This window comes from Excalfactoria chinensis, chromosome 11 (genome assembly GCF_039878825.1).
Source record: "Excalfactoria chinensis isolate bCotChi1 chromosome 11, bCotChi1.hap2, whole genome shotgun sequence".
Taxonomy (NCBI): domain Eukaryota; kingdom Metazoa; phylum Chordata; class Aves; order Galliformes; family Phasianidae; genus Excalfactoria; species Excalfactoria chinensis.
In genome coordinates, this window is record NC_092835.1 from 4,270,709 (window position 1) to 4,288,689 (window position 17,981).

General features: G+C 40.4%; 2 protein-coding genes across 3 annotated transcripts in view; one reads left to right on the forward strand and one right to left on the reverse strand.

Moving 5' to 3' along the window:
• Positions 1–17,981, reverse strand: part of BCO1 (beta-carotene oxygenase 1) — a 50,398-nt gene that overhangs the window by 28,261 nt on the left and 4,156 nt on the right. Inside the window, exon 1 of one of the 2 annotated variants that reach the window (XM_072346485.1) lies at positions 3,919–3,976. The exons of the other annotated variant lie outside the window; for it this stretch is intronic. The gene's annotated coding sequence lies outside the window, so the exon portion shown is untranslated. Of the gene's footprint in view, positions 1–3,918; positions 3,977–17,981 lie in introns of those variants that run through there. 2 annotated transcript variants of the gene reach the window in all.
• Positions 1–17,981, forward strand: part of LOC140257279 (polycystin-1-like protein 2) — a 29,774-nt gene that overhangs the window by 8,006 nt on the left and 3,787 nt on the right. The window contains 25 exon segments of the mRNA XM_072346479.1: positions 373–493; positions 748–889; positions 1,364–1,564; positions 1,783–1,928; positions 2,772–2,966; positions 3,823–3,948; positions 5,227–5,409; positions 6,334–6,458; positions 7,235–7,361; positions 7,729–7,863; positions 8,516–8,741; positions 9,123–9,316; positions 9,727–9,957; positions 10,156–10,257; positions 10,455–10,633; positions 11,078–11,224; positions 11,698–11,940; positions 11,942–12,257; positions 12,856–13,072; positions 13,726–13,954; positions 14,721–14,952; positions 15,375–15,471; positions 15,792–15,932; positions 16,312–16,497; positions 17,326–17,653. Coding sequence (XP_072202580.1) covers positions 373–493; positions 748–889; positions 1,364–1,564; positions 1,783–1,928; positions 2,772–2,966; positions 3,823–3,948; positions 5,227–5,409; positions 6,334–6,458; positions 7,235–7,361; positions 7,729–7,863; positions 8,516–8,741; positions 9,123–9,316; positions 9,727–9,957; positions 10,156–10,257; positions 10,455–10,633; positions 11,078–11,224; positions 11,698–11,940; positions 11,942–12,257; positions 12,856–13,072; positions 13,726–13,954; positions 14,721–14,952; positions 15,375–15,471; positions 15,792–15,932; positions 16,312–16,497; positions 17,326–17,653 — 4,569 coding nt within the window.

Here is a 17,981-nt window from a genome sequence, read left to right on the forward strand (position 1 = left end):
ATGCTTTAAAAATCTGGTCTTTGGGAATCTGGGGCCTTACTGAAGATCAGTGGCATTTCAGTGATTTGTTAATATGATCCTTTCAGGAGGTTAAATAGAGGTAGGATTTACTTGAAATCTTGAATGAGTATTTGGACATAAAGAGTGTGTGGATTCTGCACTTCAGTCAGTGCTGAAAATAAAGATGAAGTTTTCTAATACTCTTGTTGTAAAATGAAGTATTTCACTATTTGTGAGTCACAGCTCACCTGTACATATATGTACATATATGATTTTGCAGATGTTCATTTAGCAAGGTTAAAACAACTGACATCAAGGACTGTGACTTCTCATCCAGTTACTACCTGTAGCTACTGTCTTACTTCCCTACAGGTGTGAGGCAAACTGCAAGCCAGTGAATGCTAGTGAGGAAGTTGTTTTGAGTGTCTCTGGACAGAAGGACTCCCAGGACATGTACTATAACTGGTACTTAGATAACACATTCCAAAACAAGGTGAGAGCAACAGGTTTGTCAGAAATACCACCAATAAGCATCTATTATGAGGAAAAGCCACTCGGCCTCAGAGTGGTGCCTTGTCACAGGGGAGCTTTGGAAATAGCAGGGAAGACCAAGGCATGGGGGTGTCGTGTTTGGGAGCAGCCATAATAGGGAGCATCAAATTGCAAACCCACTTTGCAGCCCAGCTGCAACAAAATCACAGCAAAGAGCCTCTGTCATCATGTTTTCTTTTCTGTCTGGTTTTCCAGTCTACACCCCTCCCTCCAGCCTGCAGCCTGACTGGTTTCCGTCAGAACTCCTTGAATTTGCTTCAAAGCAACACATCTACGTTGATAATGAACAGCTCCTTCTTGCATACACATGGAGAAGCTTTCCAGATTAAAGTAACAGGTAGGGGCAAGCAGGGTTTGTTAGACTGCTTTGAGATAGTCTGACACCATGACATCATACAGATGTTACGTACATATAGCCTTGCTGACAAGCAATTCTACAAGTTTAGAGCTGTTACTTTACATATGGGTTCCTTAAAATGATTAAGAATTAAGTTTGTTGCACAGCAGGACAAATTCAGTTCTCTTGCTCCAAGCTGTTAATAATTTTGTTAAGGCTCATCTGAATGTAACATTATGTTGAATACTTGATCAAATAATGCAATTTTGGTTTACAATGCAAAACCTATTGTGCTCTTAATAGTTCTGTTCTTCTTATGGCTGATTCACTGGTGGAATTTCACTTCTGATTAGGCCCACCATTAGATTTGTGGTGCCTGAATAAACCACATCATTGCCACAATAAGTAAGATGTCTGCAGATCAGTGCTGCCACAGCATGATCACTGCTGATGTTCTGCTCCCTCCACTCCCAGCACTGACTCAGCGTGGTTACGGGGAACAAACCTACCTTGTCAGCACCGTGCCTCCGCCCCAGGTCCCCAGCTGCTTTGTGTCTCCCAAGCAGGGATCTGTGCTCACCACTTTCACAGTCTCCTGCAGCACTCCATGCTCAGTGGATTCGTGCCAATCGAGTCATAGCACACAGCTCAACTACTGCTTCTATCTGAACCCAAGTAAGTCCTGAGGTGAACTGTTTGACTAAGTGCTTCTTCACATTTCTGGCAAGCACTCTTACTGCTGCTCGTAAGAGCAAAGGCACAGCCTGCTTCTGCTCTTCATCTACGTGTAAGCCAGTCAGGTCTGCACAATGCAAGCCCACAGAGCCCTGTTCTTAGATAGCAGGAGGTGTCTGTGTGATGTCTGGTAGTAAACAACATCTTTTCTATTTCAGATTCTCTCCTGCACTGTGGCCCAGACCCTGAACTCTTCCCAGTTTATCTTCCACTTGGAGAAGAGGAAAATAATTTCATTTTACACATTACAATTACTGTTAGCAACGGTTTTGGTGATAGAGTTCATACCAATGCTTCAGTGAAGGTACACAGAAGAAATACTTTATTTCAAGGTGTTCCAAGTTGATGTTAACCTGTGAATCTCTTTCGGAACTTCTTCCCATTTTGTACTTATTATATGCCTGTGACCATACGATAATCGTCATTTCCCTGTCTAACACAGACTGTTCTCAGTGGACTCAAAGTAGTCAAGAAACACTTCCACTCTTCTTTTTCTAGGATAGAATTTTAAAGGATGACCTATTAGGACACTGGGTAGCAAAAGCTGTATTTAGAGTCTGGAGTTATTCTCCAGCAGGTCCCAGAAAGCTCCTGCATCTGCCTGCCCAGCAGATTCCTATCAGGCCGCTAGAAATCCATGCCCTTCCCCATGCTTCACACTCAGTGAAGCTGCTTTTCACTGCAAATTTTTCTTGGCAATCCATGGACTGGGGCTTAGAAAACTCTGGGTTGAATTAGGCTCTGTGTCTTCTGCACAGATTCGTCATCCAAGTGGGTGAGATCAGACATCTTAAAATGACAGAAATTTGTCATAGATTGAGATGGAACTGGGGTGTTTGCCTACATTTGGACATCTCTAAAGACGTCCCATTGTATTTTAGAAAGCAAACAACATTCTATAGGGTTATAACAACAGCATGAATCTGTTCCAGCTGTCCAAGCCCATAACTTCAGCACTTAGTCAAAAGACCCAAGAGGACAGCAGAGCTGTCTGGAGAATTTAACTCAAAATAAAACACAAAGAAAAACTGGTAACATAGTTTTTTGTCCCAGTCTAGCTAGGCTGCCAATGACATGATTGCAGAAACTGTTCAAAGACAACTATCATTGTTAGCAGTGTTAAGAGCGTATCTGATTTCCTCATCAGGTTATACAAGCAGATACAATCGATGGGAACCTGACCCTACAGACCATTGTATCTGAGAAGGCAAACACAATCCTAAAAGGTGGGAACAACAGCATGAGTCTTCTCCAGTTGTTTAAGTCAGTGACTTCAGTCCTTAATCATGAGACCCAAGAGGAAAACTTGAACGGATCTTTACAGACAGACACTCGAAAAGAGGTGAGTTAGACACTTGTTTTCTTGCAGCACAGTGCAATACAATGGACTCTTCTTATTCTTTGGCAGCTCTTAAGTAACAAAAAACTCATATATCACCTCCTCAAATCAATGGAGGTTTCAAGTTTCTGGTATCCATCTCAGCGTTTGGCACTGGTTTCAGCTATTATTCACTACTTGCCCAAGCAATAAATTTGTTTTATCATCCATCAGTAAAGGAACACATTCTCAATTCCTACTGCAATCACTTAAGCTAATTTGGATGGTCTTTTTAAACTTACAGTTAATTTGATTTTGGAAATATATATATATATATAATTATATTATAATATATATATATATATAATTGCCTTTCCTGCAGGACAAATATCCTCTAAAAATTTCCCTCAGAGTATTAGATAATTTATTCCTTCCAGCTACAAGCTTATGTTTCAGATATAAGCTTATATTTATACTGTGCTTTGCATGCTCAAGTGAAAAGATCTAGAGAAATGCAACATATCCTTCAGTTATGATTTGTTATTTGAACATGGCTCTGCTTTCTCAGGAAGTGACATTTACATGGTAATTCACACACATTAGCACAAAGTCAGAGAAGTGACTTTGCTCACTTCTGATGTATGTTAAGTATAAAAATTATCTCTGTTGGAAGGAAACACAAAGCTCATGCGGTTGGTTACACAGCTACTAAGGCAAGTGGCACCTTGTCAGCAGACCTAACATCAGCTCACATTGATCCTTGAGGAGTTTTATTCTACCACATATTTCACAGCAAGCCTGGCTGTCAATATACAGCACTATTTGCACAGTCTTATTCAGTATCTTACTCTTTTGGCTAATTACCCCTTTCCATCCCAAGCTCCGAGGGCTAATGCTGACAACTCTCTCTGCTGTTAATGTAACATCAGTACAAACTGCTCTTAAGATGTCAGAAGTACTGAAAGATATCACTTACAGGACTGAAGAGCTGTCTGTCTCAGCACAGGTAAGGAGCAATTCATCCTCTGCCTCCTTACACTAGCAGTACAGACTCTTTTGAGCCCTACTAACCTTGGAAGAGTGTCCGTGCCTTACAGTTATCTGTTCTTTGCTCATTTCTTTTTTTAACTGTACCAGCATGTATATCTTGACCAGAAGGGAATACATCTTGCCATTTTGAGTAAGCAAATCTGGAACAACAAACACTGACTCAGCAGCCTCTGCAATCCAGGCTATGATGGGCCAGCCAGCTACATTCTCTGATACATCTTTTAGATGGAAACCTTAACTTTCAGTGAGCAAGCAGTGAGGCAGGAACACAGCAGCACACCCAGAGGAACCAAGCACAAATGTTCAGATTGGCCTTGCAAAAATGTTTCTTGAATGCTGAACGCAATATGACATTGGCAGATAATTCTATTTGTGTGTAAGGAGTAAAGAGTAAGCACATGGGAGGGCAGAACAAACTGTCATGGGGGAAATGTCAAAAATAAACTGGCAATGAGAAGAGTTGTCCTGATTTCTGGTAAGTTATACAGCTGCAGCCAGATAATGGCTGGGAGCATTTCAGCAGTTGTTAACATCAACAAGACAAGAGTATAGCTCAGATTCAGCATTCCCTGTACAGTGAGGCTGCTATGCATTTGCAGACTGTGGGAATGGACATGCACAAGCTTGAAATGAATTTGCTTGGCTCTCTCACCCTGGGTTATTATGCTGGCCAGTGCTTTCACAATCACAAAACAATCATTAGCTGTGTTTGGGCACAAAATAGAAACTGTAAGATTCATTCTCCCTTGGCATTTAGCATAGCAAAAGGCCAAAAGTATGACTTGCTGGTAACTCAAATGGCTTTATGGAAATTAAGATTGAAATGCACATGCATTTGACTGCGGTTATATTTTTGGACTCACCAGTCCAAAGTGTAACCTGAATTACTACATTACTGCATTACCGTACATCTAAACTGTACCCTGGCCCAGTGTTTGAAAGATAAACTTCCTTCAGATATTATTCATCTTGTTTTTTGGGGTGAATTTGTGGAAGCAGACTGCGCTTTCAGGTCTGTATTACACATTAGTATGTCATCTAGCAGTATACCATCTTTATTAGTGTTTGAGGTGTTAGCCCAGCACAAGCAATTACAGTAGAACAGCTTCAGCCACAAATAGTCCCATGGGATTACTTATGTTGCAATACCCAGTAAACAACTCAATGGCACAATGTGTGGCTGGTGTCATTGGTAGTAACAAAAGAGAAACTTTTCCCCTTCCTTCCCATGCAGGTGGAAGCTAGCAATACACTGAAAGATGTCAGTGCTTCCTTGCTCACTGTAAACACAGAAGACAGCAGAGATGATCAGAAACTAACGGATGCAGCCAGCTACCTGTTTAATGCAGTGAGCAATGTCCTTCAAGCCTCCATACAAAACAGAGACATCAACACCACAGTGCCTGAGGCAGAACAGGTAATTGTCATTCAGTCCAGTTTGTAGATGACTGTGGCTGAACATCTACTTGCTTTAGAAGATTTTAAATAGTTTTGCTACCTCACATTTTTAAATTGGCGTCAGGTGGATCACAGGACAGTGCACTGCAGAAGACAGGATCAGTGTTAAGACCTCTAAGGGATGACAAGCAGATGGACTGCAAAAAATCTTTTTTTCCAGATTTGATTCTATCCCCTCCTTTCTCCCCTTGGTTGAAGGAAGACTCAGGTATTCAGTATTCATGACTTGTTTCATTACTTCAGAGCTGAAATCTGCCCGGGTTTCTGCTTACATTTTTTCAGAAAGCCCACTCTGATTTTCAATTCAGAATTAAGAAGTGTGTTTATTTTGTCCGAGGCCTTCCTATTTATATATGAATTGTCACAGTTCCCTTTGTGTAATTCCTGGACTGAATGCACTTTAGCTGTCAGCCCTGCGAAGGAGTAGGGCATGATATAAATCTAACCTGAGAAAAAAGGTTATGAACTGTTCAGACTCCCCCAGGACAACACAACAGTTACACAACCAGTAGGTAATTAGATCTTGCTTTTCAAACACTAAAATGTGCAGTGAAAGGGCATTAACATACACAAATAAATAAATGTCTTGCATGAAATTGATGCCATGTTCGTAGTCATTCAGTGCATAGAAGTTCTAAATCCTAGATTTCCATTTACTGTAAGGCATGTTTATTTGCAGTATGTTTTCATGAGAATTACAGAACTTGAATTGCTGTTAAGAATAACTTTTTCTGAGATTAACAAGAACATCACCAAGTTTGCCAGCTTTATAAGACACGAGGAAAACAATATCTCATAATGAAAAGAATTAAGGGCAAATAAGGAGCAATTTACTGATTCTGAGCAGCTCTGTGAGATGCTACTTCCTCTAATCCTTGTCCAGAGTTTGGTGTCCTACCAGCTCCTGAATACAGTTGAAAATCTGCAGAGTGCTCTCCTGTTTGGGAAGGAGCCAGATGATGAACCCACGGTCCTTACCACTCATTCTGCCACAATGTATATAAACAGGTAACAGTAACAAATGCCTGCTGTCTGTCTGTCTTCCTCAATCACCCTCCCCCGCCAAGTTCCTGATAGGCAAACTTTCCTCAAATATTCATTGCATTATCCTTGAAACCACCCAACCACTCTAATATTGTAGCATAGTGACAACTTCAGCAGCATGATGAAGTTGCTAATTAATTGTAAGAACAGCTTGGACCCCAGTTAGGTTCAGTAATATCTTAAAAATGTTCATGTTATGCTTTCTTTGACCAAACAAGAACTTACTAGTAGCTGCTTGCCTGTAAAAGGTAAGTTCTTTTTTATTTTCCAAGTTGCTAAGCTGCCAATAATGACATGATATACAAAACCGTAACTAGATTGACAAGAGCAAATATAACCATAAGGAGCCTGATGAGCATTCTGCATTTCCAACAGTCATCCCCACATTGTTCCCTGAGAGTCTGGTTTTCATCCACATTTAACTGTGTGTAGAAATCAAGAACATGTTCACACAAAGTCCAGGTGCACCTTTTGCATAAGTACACCTAATTGGGTGCAACTTCATAGACAGATATGCCAATTCCAGCCCTTTTCCTGATGACTGCACGGTAGTGTAGTATGAAGTACTCCATCAGGGGCAATGCACTCAGGTAGTTACTGGCAGAGTCAGAAATAATTTTCCACATAAGTTGTACTCACAAACTGAGAGAACTTCTTCCCTATGTTTGAAGTTCATACTATTGACTGTTTGTATGTCTGTTTGTTTGTTTGTTTTATTTGTGTCCAACTGGACTGAATAGATTGCAAACAGAAAATATGGATGGTACATCCATTAATATCTCCAGCTCCAGCTCTGCCAGCTTTACTCTCCCAACTGCTTCTTCACTTGGTATTTCAGAAGTTGATGATGAAACAGTGGATATAAGGGCAAGTAAACAGCTTTTATGTTGGCTCAATCTGATCTACAACTCACATTCTTGGTCAAGCAATTTTAGAGACCTTTTAAGGAGTATGAAAGCATGCAAGTCATCCCTCCAGTCATTTTTGGTCAAAGAAGCTTTCACTTATCTTAATTGCATGATGTTGGCTGAGCAAGCTTAAACTCCCCATCCCCTCAGCCTTGTTTGGCCTACCACAGAAATTAGGCATGTATTTAAGACTGGACTTTGGCTTCTTCTGAGTACTGTTTGAGTCTGAGGTCAACAAGTTTATTTGGTCTATTCACCAATTTAATTTTTAAGATAATGAAATATTAACAATAACTCAGAGATTATTATTAATGTCTTGCTGACAGATGGTGAGCTTTGCCATGAATCCCTTTTTCTCCAGTGACACCAGCTTTGACATCAGTGGAACAGTGGGAGGTCTAAGTCTTACTGGTCTGGATGGCTTGATCATACCAGTCAGCAACCTTAAAGAAAACATTGAGGTAAACTCCCTATTTTCTATCCCTCTTCTCTCTTCCTTCTGTTTACAAGCTGTCATGTATATTACTGTCTGACTACAAATGGTGGTACTGTATTCATTTCAACATATAATGAGTGTCTGCACTTGTGCATTTGTGATGGGGATATTTTTGTGATATGAGGAAGAAAATGACAAATATTTCTTAGAAAGGAGATGACATTCATTTAAGTGGCTGTGACAGTGATAATGGCTGGGGAAAACCATTCCAGACTACAGTGATCTTGAAACACAATGTAATGTCTGATTCGATACCCAACAACTGCACGCTTATATTACTTCTGTTTGGGATTCCTAACCCATTTATAAACTGACATCTAGACAGTTCATTTATGTACTTCATGTGGCCACTATTTCAGTAATAAGCTCAGCTTTCAGTTAAATAATGCACTGAAGATCACAGATTTTGTGATGAATCCATACAGGCCAGAAAAGGACTTTTCAGAAGTTAGATGACAGTATCATGAAAATAATTTAAAGGAAAGTATTTTTGACAGCCATACTTATGTTATAGAAAAGATTGTCTATTGTGTGGCTGTACCTATAGATACTTATAGTGCTTATAGATAAGTAAGATGCTCTTCTGTATTTGTATTTGTCTTTCTGTTTAAAACCAGATAATATTACCAAGGCATTCTGCACCTGAGGAAGATAGGATTCAGTTGAACCTGGGCAATTTTAGTATTTTCCAAGTCAACATCACCTCAGAACACACATCAATAGTGATCCAGCTGGAATGTGAGCAAGATATTCCACTAATACTCTACTTAGGATATGGTTATCACCCAAATGAAACTAACTATGACATGAAAAGTCATCTGCTCTACAAGAAAACTACTGGAGGTAAGACAGCCCGTTAGTGACGAATTAACTTTTGCATTCTGGGCTTATGTAGCCAAAAGACTTAGCTCTATACAAGCTCACTACTCATGGGAAGTTAAGGGCATTCGGCATGGATATCATGGAATTGACAAAATTACAAGGTCATTATGACCACAAATTTGCAGAATGAGCCTGACATCTAATTGGAAAGAATCCTGTCAAAGGAGTTTCATTTTATTGTGCTTCAGGAGCAAAGAGTGGGATGCTTTGAACAGTGAGTTGCTAAGGATTATTTGGTACCCGTTTCTTTTATTTTGTTCAGTTTATTTATTATATGAAATATAGCTGTATTCAAAATACACATTTCTGCATATACATTGAAAATAGATATTTTTGTTCAAGGTGAAACAAATACCTGGATTCTTAGCCCTGAAGAACTCATTTTTGGAGAGGGAACTTACTATTTCATGGTTTCACAAGACACAGGAATGGATTCCACTGTCTATAATGGACTATCTATTGCTGTCACTTGCTTTGCATCCCGCTGTGTATTTTGGGATGAGCAGCAGGGGAACTGGAGTAGCTACGGATGCCAGGTAAGTAGAGAGAAATAGAGGAGTCTTTATAGTATATATGCCAAATCCAGCCCTTGTGATCCCCGCTGAATTCATACCGCAAAATAAGATAATTATCAGATGTTTTAGTAAAATCAAGAGGTGAAATTTAATCCACTACGACTGAAATTCAAATCGCATTTCCATTACACTTCTTGAGATGCACTCCTACATAAAGAGAAACTGAGCTGTTCAGACAAGTTTGTATCATACTGTAAATGCCTTTTTCTGTCTGGACATTGGAATTAATATTCCCAACAACAATTTATTCCTGTAAAGCAATTCTGCATACTGACTCACCATTCTCAGCACTGCCTTTTCATTTGCTTGGTACATTGTCCAGTACTTCAAAGCAAAATGTTCCATCAGGGTTTTTTTTTTCTGGCTTTCAGGTAGGACCAAAAACAAATTCTAGAAGCACTCAGTGTCTCTGCAACCATCTGACCTTCTTTGGGAGCTCCTTCTTTGTCATACCTAATGCTGTTGATGTTAGCAGAACTGCACAGCTATTTGCTACATTTGTGGACAACCCTGTGGTGGTGACCACAGTAGGATGTATCTTTCTGATATATGTGCTCGTTGTTATTTGGGCCCGAAGGAAAGACATCCAGGATGATGCCAAAGTAAGTCTTTCATTAATAAAGACTGGAAGTATTTAGGCCAATTCCCTTTTTGACTGTCCTGTTTTAACAGAAGTCTTCAGCTAACCCTACTCCCTTCCATCTGCACTGTTCATAAGATGGTATGTTCCTACCCACTGCATTAAGGTGCCTATACTTAAAGGGTTGCTAATGCACTGTTTGTATCATGTCACTCTGCAGGCAAGAATCACAGTGCTGGAAGACAACGACCCCTTTGCTCAGTATTGTTATCTTGTGACAGTTTTCACAGGACATCGCCGTGGGGCAGCCACAACCTCCAAGGTATCAGCTGTACTGTGCAGTAAAAGAGCTTTGCACTCATGTAGAGAACCAGAGCAATAAAGTAGCACCCAAGGCTTTTAAACAGCACAGCTCAAATGCAAATTCTAAGCTAGAAAGTGGGCAGAGTATATCAGAGGAACAATCACATATAGGATTCTGAGACGAGCGATCCCTCATTTTGCTATCTTACTCTGCAGGTGACACTCACTCTATACGGACTAGAAGGAGAGAGTGAGCCACATCATCTAACTGATCCTGAGACACCAGTGTTTGAGCGTGGAGGAGTGGATGTTTTCCTACTCTGTACCCTTTTTCCTCTAGGGGAATTGCAGAGTATTCGACTGTGGCATGATAATTCAGGGGACAATCCATCCTGGTAAGTATACACAAGGAAATAATAAAGATTCAAATATGTGTTTATAATGACAACTGTTTTCCTTTCCTAGCACTTGAAATTATTCTTCCTACAGTTCTAGACAGTAAGGGTTAGTTTCACCTTTTTTTCCCCCCTAGATGAATAGATCATATCTTGATCTAAACTGCAGGGCAAGGAATACTTCCCATATCCAGTTTATACACATACTACAAGTTGATTCTGAGTTAGTGCAAGACTTTCCTCAAACATACTGCAGGAAATATTACATGAAATAAAGGCACAGTGATCTGGGTCAGGTCACCAACCTAAGTTCTCAGAAGAACATTATCTTAGGGCACAGCCAAAGAAGTCAGAGGCCAGAGTCTGTCCTCCATAGTTTTGTTGAGTCCTGAATTTCATACCACTCAGTTACACATGACTGTGCCCTGTGTGTTTTCCCACCAGGTATGTGAATCGAGTATTGGTACATGACCTTGCATGGGACCAGAAATGGTATTTCCTCTGTAACTCCTGGTTAGCAGTTGATATTGGAGAATGCGTCCTAGATAAAGTGTTCCCAGTAGCTACAGAGCAAGACATGAAGCAGTTCAGGTAACTTCTGTTTTACGCCTTTTTGCTCCTAATAACAATCAGTCCAGAGAAACAAGTATGCAAACATCAACTCTCTAGACAAAAAGAAAAACAGTGAGGTTTTTCCATTGCTCTGAAAGGGCTCTGAATGAGAAGAAGCTTGACTGTTACCTTAACAATTACATCAGACTGGAAATACTGGTGTTAAATAATACTTTGATGAGACATATGGAAACCCAAGCATCTTGTCTCCAGTGTAATTTCCCTAAGAATGCATATAGAAACTGCTCATGATTATGTTGTGGCCAGAAGGAAAGCACATAGGAAGCTATAATCATTCTATGTAAATCAAGCCATGATATTCGATATTTTTTTTTACAGTTAATACGTCATCTGACAGTGCCTAGCACAAACAGGTCCGGACCCCAAAATACAACTTTATTCTTTCCTCTCCTTCCTAAGCATTCATTTGTTTTCCTCCTCTTCCTTCCCAGCAACCTGTTTTTCATGAAGACCTCCAAGGGTTTCCAGGATGGGCACATTTGGTACTCAGTTTTCAGCCGCTCCCCACGAAGTTCCTTCACACGAGCTCAGCGCGTGTCATGTTGCTTCTCACTGCTGCTCTGCACCATGCTGACCAGCATCATGTTCTGGGGAGTGCCAAAGGACCCAGCTGAGCAGAAAATGGATTTGGGTAACAATTGTTTTCATTACTTGGGCAGGAAAATAGAGAGACAGAGAGTTGAACAAATTGGCTTTTTCACAAGAGACAGATTTGATGGTTCCAGAGGTTATTTTTATTTGTTTCCCCTGTTGAATCTTCACAGGCAAGATTGAGTTCACATGGCAGGAAGTGATGATTGGCTTTGAAAGCTCCCTCCTCATGTTCCCCATCAACCTGCTCATTGTGCAGATCTTCAGGAACACACGACCCCGGCCAGCCAGGCAGGGCACAGAGAAGAAGCCTGGAAAGAACAGCCAAGTATCCCCAAGCCTACCTCCTGTCCCACAGGTCACCCCAGCAGTCTCGCTCACTCCAGAGGCTGTGATAAAGGTAAGTGAATGTGGCTGCTTCCCAGTGCGTCCTGCACTGCCCTCTGCTGCCATGCAGTACTCGACGCCTCCAGTTTAACAGCAGAAACCTTCCCCGTCAGAAGTCTTTCAAATTGTCTGATGAGCCAAATGTGCTTTCATGTAAAACACTCAGTTACCCACCTATGGGTCATGGGATGAACAAAGGGTTATGCACTTTCACAGTATATTCCACATGTAGGGAATCCTCAACTTCAGCAAGATCAGCCTATGCACATTTCAGTCTCTTGCGCAGTGGTTCAAATCACTGAGTTTATTGGGTTAAAAGCAAGCATCAAGCAAGACAGTGAAGAGAAAAAGTATCACAGACCCTGTCTTCCCCAGCTTAGGTCCACGGACAGGTAAGCTGCATTACTGAATCTTGAAAACCAAATGTCTGAACTCATTGAAATCCAGATGTCATATCCTGCTGTCATATCCAGCCCCATAGGATGTTCTATACTTACCCATTCCAGGGGTTTTAGAAATAGGTGCAGCTCCCAGCCAGTGGCACCTCCTGACCACATCAGCCTAAGTTACTGCAGTCCAAGTCACTATCATATTGCTGCTATCTTTTCCAGGACATAAGAAGAATTGCTAACTCGCTCTTTAAAGCCTTAAAAGCTCCATCACTGACCTCAGTATCAGATCTTGGAAAATCAACTAACATCAACACACTTTTGGCATTGGTTGAAGATATCATTTGCCAGCAGAATAGAGCTGGGCAAGAGTTTTATGATGAAAACAAAAAGAAGGATGACCCTGTAACTGTCACACTAGGCCCTATGGATATACAAGGTAAACAGCTTAGTGTGACACACCTACTGAAACCTTGGTAGTGAAATTGATGGCAACACTGGGTAGGATGACCCAAGCTTTTACATTCTGACTCCAAGGCAATTAAAGAATCACAGAATAGTTGAGGTTGGAAGGGATCCCCAGCAGAGTCAGCTGCAGCAGGTTGCCAAAGACCGCATCCAGTTGAATGTGGAGTATCTCCAAGGATGGAAACTCCATAGCATCTCCTTCAAGGTGTCCAATCACTCTTGCAACAGAAAAGTTGTATGCAGATGGAATTTCCTGAGCTTTAATTTGTTCCCACTGCCTTCTCCTTTCACTATGCACCGTCTGCCACCCAACTAAGTAAAAACACTGAAATCTCTGTTTCTGTTGCTGCAGAATAAAATGTTAGCCAACAGCCTTATCAGTATCTAATTATTTACTATCTATTATCAAGACCCATAAATATCAGTTTTTTGTCCCATCCATTTTCTTCTTGGCCTTGTGCTGTCCCTTTCAGTCCAACTCTTAACTTAGGCATTGATTCAATTTCAATTAAATAATAATACATGTGCAAGTAATCCCACTGATTTCATGAAGACCTGCTCCTTTTTGTCTTTTCCATGAGCATTCCAGGATGCAGAGTTCAAAGGTAAATTCTTTACCCACAGAAAAAACAAGAAGCCCAACTCCTGAAAAGGGAATGCGTGAGCGACTAAAGCACAGTGATTACAACCGTTGCTTGTACATGCAACTCCAGCATGTAGAAATGGAGCTTGAATTACTGGGGCCCCATAAATTTCAGATGCCTCAGAGTTATACTCAAGCAGTTCGGCAGGTTCAGCACATGAAGAACCTCCTGCAGAACCAGATTTGCTCATCAGCGTCCATCAGTGAGAGGTAATCTAATTCTTATCCCATTTTCAGTGTAAGTAAATTCAGGTCATGAATTCTAAAGCAATGAGTTGAAAATAATTACTACTTAATATGTTGTAGATAATCATTATAATAGCTGTAGAAACATGCCTTACTATTATTCCATTGTTGGAGCAACAAAGAAATTTCAATGCAGTGAACTACAGACAAAAGCAGTAATGACAGATCCTCACTCTGTCATTTTTGCTTCCAAAATTGAATGTTACAGTGCAATACCACATGGCCGTAAAATGCTGAAGATAATCACTGAGCTCCAACATCTCCCTGGTCTCTAATAATGCGTGAAGAAAATAAAATGAATAAGCAGACAAAATATATTTCTGGGAAACCCGATAATTAATTAGGAAGAATTGAAAACAATACCACTAATTATCTCTCTGACCTTTATGATGATCTTGAGACGTATCCAGCAGCTAAAAGGCATTCATGGTTATGGGGTTTTTTGGTCAACGTTTCTACTGGAGGTTCAATAATGCATGAACTGAGAAGCAAGTAAGACCATCATATTTCTTTTTATTTTTGGTGGCATCTGCACGCTTTCTCATATCTTTGCTTGCTGTACTTTTTGCCATCCATATATTCTGTGTGGTTACATTAGCTAAAGGAAGAAGTTAGCTAGAAGAATTTAAATCATAAAACGTTGCCTATGGTCACAGAACCTGAAGAATGTGGTTTTGGTTTCTGTTTCAGTGCTGAATGATTTTTTTTTCTCTTCTGGTTGATTCTGAAGGTGGTCTCTTACTCCAAGCTTCTCTGGTGATGGAAAGAAAAGTTCTTCTTCAAAAGGGCTGCCCTGGTGGTTTGTGTTCATTGCTTGGTTCCTTGTTGCAGCCACCAGTGGTGTATCTGGGTTCTTTACCATGCTCTATGGGCTGCATTACGGTAAGGAGAACTCCATCAAATGGCTGATCTCCATGGCCATCTCCTTCTTTGAAAGTCTTTTCATCACGCAGCCCTTAAAGGTGAGATCCTCAGAAATGGAACAACCAGCCAATATGAACTCATTCTGCTATGATTACATGAAAATAATACCTTTTAAAGAACCATGGGATTTAACATGTAAAATTGAAGTTGTTGCTCTTAAAACAAAAGCCAACATGCATTACATAGTTTTGTTGTCATTTGTTGGCATTAACTACATTAGTTTTGTCCCCCATTTTGTCAGAGTTTAATAGCTGACGAGGTGACCAAAGAAGATAAGTCATACAACAAGAGCAGCTGAGTTAGGGTTTGTGCACTGTTTATAAGCTTCAGCTGCATGAGTTCCTCAAAGCCAAAGGACAGTTATTCTTCTACAGTAGCTGTATCCAAAGTGGTGCACCTCAAACCCTGAGCTTCTGTATATTAAATGGGCACAAAGTGAGTCTACAGCTAATTCTTGCAGGTGCTGGGATTTGCTGCTTTCTTTGCTCTGGTTCTGAAGAAGGTGGAACATGAGGATGAAGAAAACACTGCCATTGATGGGCCTTTACCTGCACCAGGTAACTGTCTGTAAAGTGAGAAAGTACTAAAAAGAAAAGTGAAATGTTCTTTAAGATTCTTGAATGCTTTATGCACCAATATGTGATTCACAGTGAAGACTTCACTGGTTACCTTTATACACCTGAATGGGCAGAGAAAGGCACCTGTACCTAAACCTGACGTGCTGCTCAGAACCTAAATCATTCCCCAATGCTTCTTTAAGTGACATCACCTGACTTCCTATGGGAAAGCATTAAGTAGAAATATTTCCTCACAATAGCCAAAGCAGGATACAAATGATCTATTGACTGATTCCAGGTATCACTGCTCTCACCCACAGGCAACTCAAATCCTCTCTTTGGAGCCCGACGGGACAGCAGAAACAATATTTACCAGCCACCTCCCGCAGCTGATGTTGAGAAAATGAAAATCAGCTGCATGAAAGAGCAGAAGGCATTTGCCCTAATCAGAGAAATCCTGGGTATTACTCATATGTAGTTTATCTTGTTTTATTCAGCAGTATTCATCAGTACTTTTACATCAGTGAAAACATTAAACACAAAATTAAGCTACTCGTTCTGTTTAGAGCTGTCATTACTGTTAATGTTCAGTATGCTTATTTTCTCAATCACTTCTCAGATTCCTACTTGTATTTCAAATGTGATGTGCTTAAACTGCAGCACTTTGACGTAAGTTGTGTAAATTCATTAGCACTAGTCAGTCAGATTCTTGCAAAGCATCCCCTTAACCTAATAAGTGATGACAGCAGTAATCATTCACACAATCTATTTTGAACAGCAGAGCTAATTCTGAGGTCACGTGTACTGATTCTTCTCATGGGTTTTTCTTTTCTTTTTCAGCCTATCTGGGGTTTTTATGGATGCTGTTACTGGTTGCCTATGGGCAAAGAGATCCCAATTCCTACTACTTAAACAAGCATATTGAGAGCAGTTTTACAGCAGGATTCCATGATGTCTACAGTTATGAGGATTTTTTCACATGGGCAAAAACTACCTTAGTCAAAAATCTTTATGGATCATATAAAGGTGCAAAGACTGTTTTGATGTCATCTTGATTCACTTCAGCTTGCCAGATTCTGAAACATTATCATTTATACCTATATCCAACTTGTACGTGCGTATCTGACTGGAGGAAGATGCTATGAGTATGTAAGACTAATGTGAATATTCATAAGCTGAACACTAATGGATAACAAAAGCCCTGCATCCCGACCTCGAGTTCCACCTGGCCTGACATTTTCTTTAATACAGTGCTCAAGTTTTGCACTGAGTTTTTTAATGTTTCACATTTTACATTACCCATTCCAAACCCATTCACAGTTTCAATTCAGCTTCTATCTATCACCGAGGAAAAAAGCAGAACGGCAGATAGATGGCACTATAAAGCTTTCTGTCTCTGCACTCCGTCTTAGGTCAATGTGAAGGATAATTATACAACATCACTATGTTTCTATCTGGCCATACCCATTAACAAATACGAGCCATGTTCAAACTCACATTTTAGAGTACTTATGAGCATACAATGGCATGGTTGATGCTTGGACATGGCACTAACCAGCTATGGTCAAGTGTGAACACTGCATATGGCTACTCTGCTCCAGGCAGGTCGCTTTTCTCCTGCAGACCTGTGACATACAGACAGGTAATGATACTAAACTGTTGTCTATGGATGTTTTCCAAGAATTCAGTTTAAATCAACACAAGCACTATTTTGCTTACAATGTTGGGTTTTAGGTTTTTTTGTTTTGTTTTGTTTTGTTTTTTAATGTATAGGAAAATATTAATGCACATCACAATGATAAATGAGATGAAGAAACATTAGTCATAGTTCTGTCTCTTCCATTTCCCATTTAGGGTTCATTACAGATGGGAACTCCAAGCTGGTGGGCAGCGCTCGAATTCGCCAAGTGAGAGTGAAAGGAGACACCTGCCCTGTTTCACCCACACTCCAGCACATGATTGAGGAATGCCATGCTCCATACTCTCTACAAACAGAAGACACATCAGACTATGGAGAACACTGGAACACTTCGGTCTTTGATACCTCCTCTGACCTGAGCTCAGCCTGGCATTATCAGAGCCAGTCCAAATTGAGAGGGCAGCCTGTCTGGGGCAAACTGGCCATCTATGGGGGAGGAGGATATGTGATTCACCTGGGAACTGATCCTCAGAATGCCTCCAGGTAAAGCTTACATCCTGGTAGAATATTAGTGAGTACACTGTAGTTATAATGGTGCTCTTTTCTCTGCTCTATGTAGGATTCGTATCAGATTGCAGTCTGAATTTTGCTACTGTGGATTACACCGAATATTGTAGATATTACGGTGATGACTTCCATGTACTTTATATTCTTATAATTTTTCTCCATGTTAGGTAACATCCAAATCAAAAATTACAACCTGTTTTTTTTCCTAATTGCATGCATGGATTCCATATTTATATACCTGCAGAAATACAGAATGCCAAAATAACAGTAAACATCTTACCTTGGGTGTGCTCCTTCTCTATGA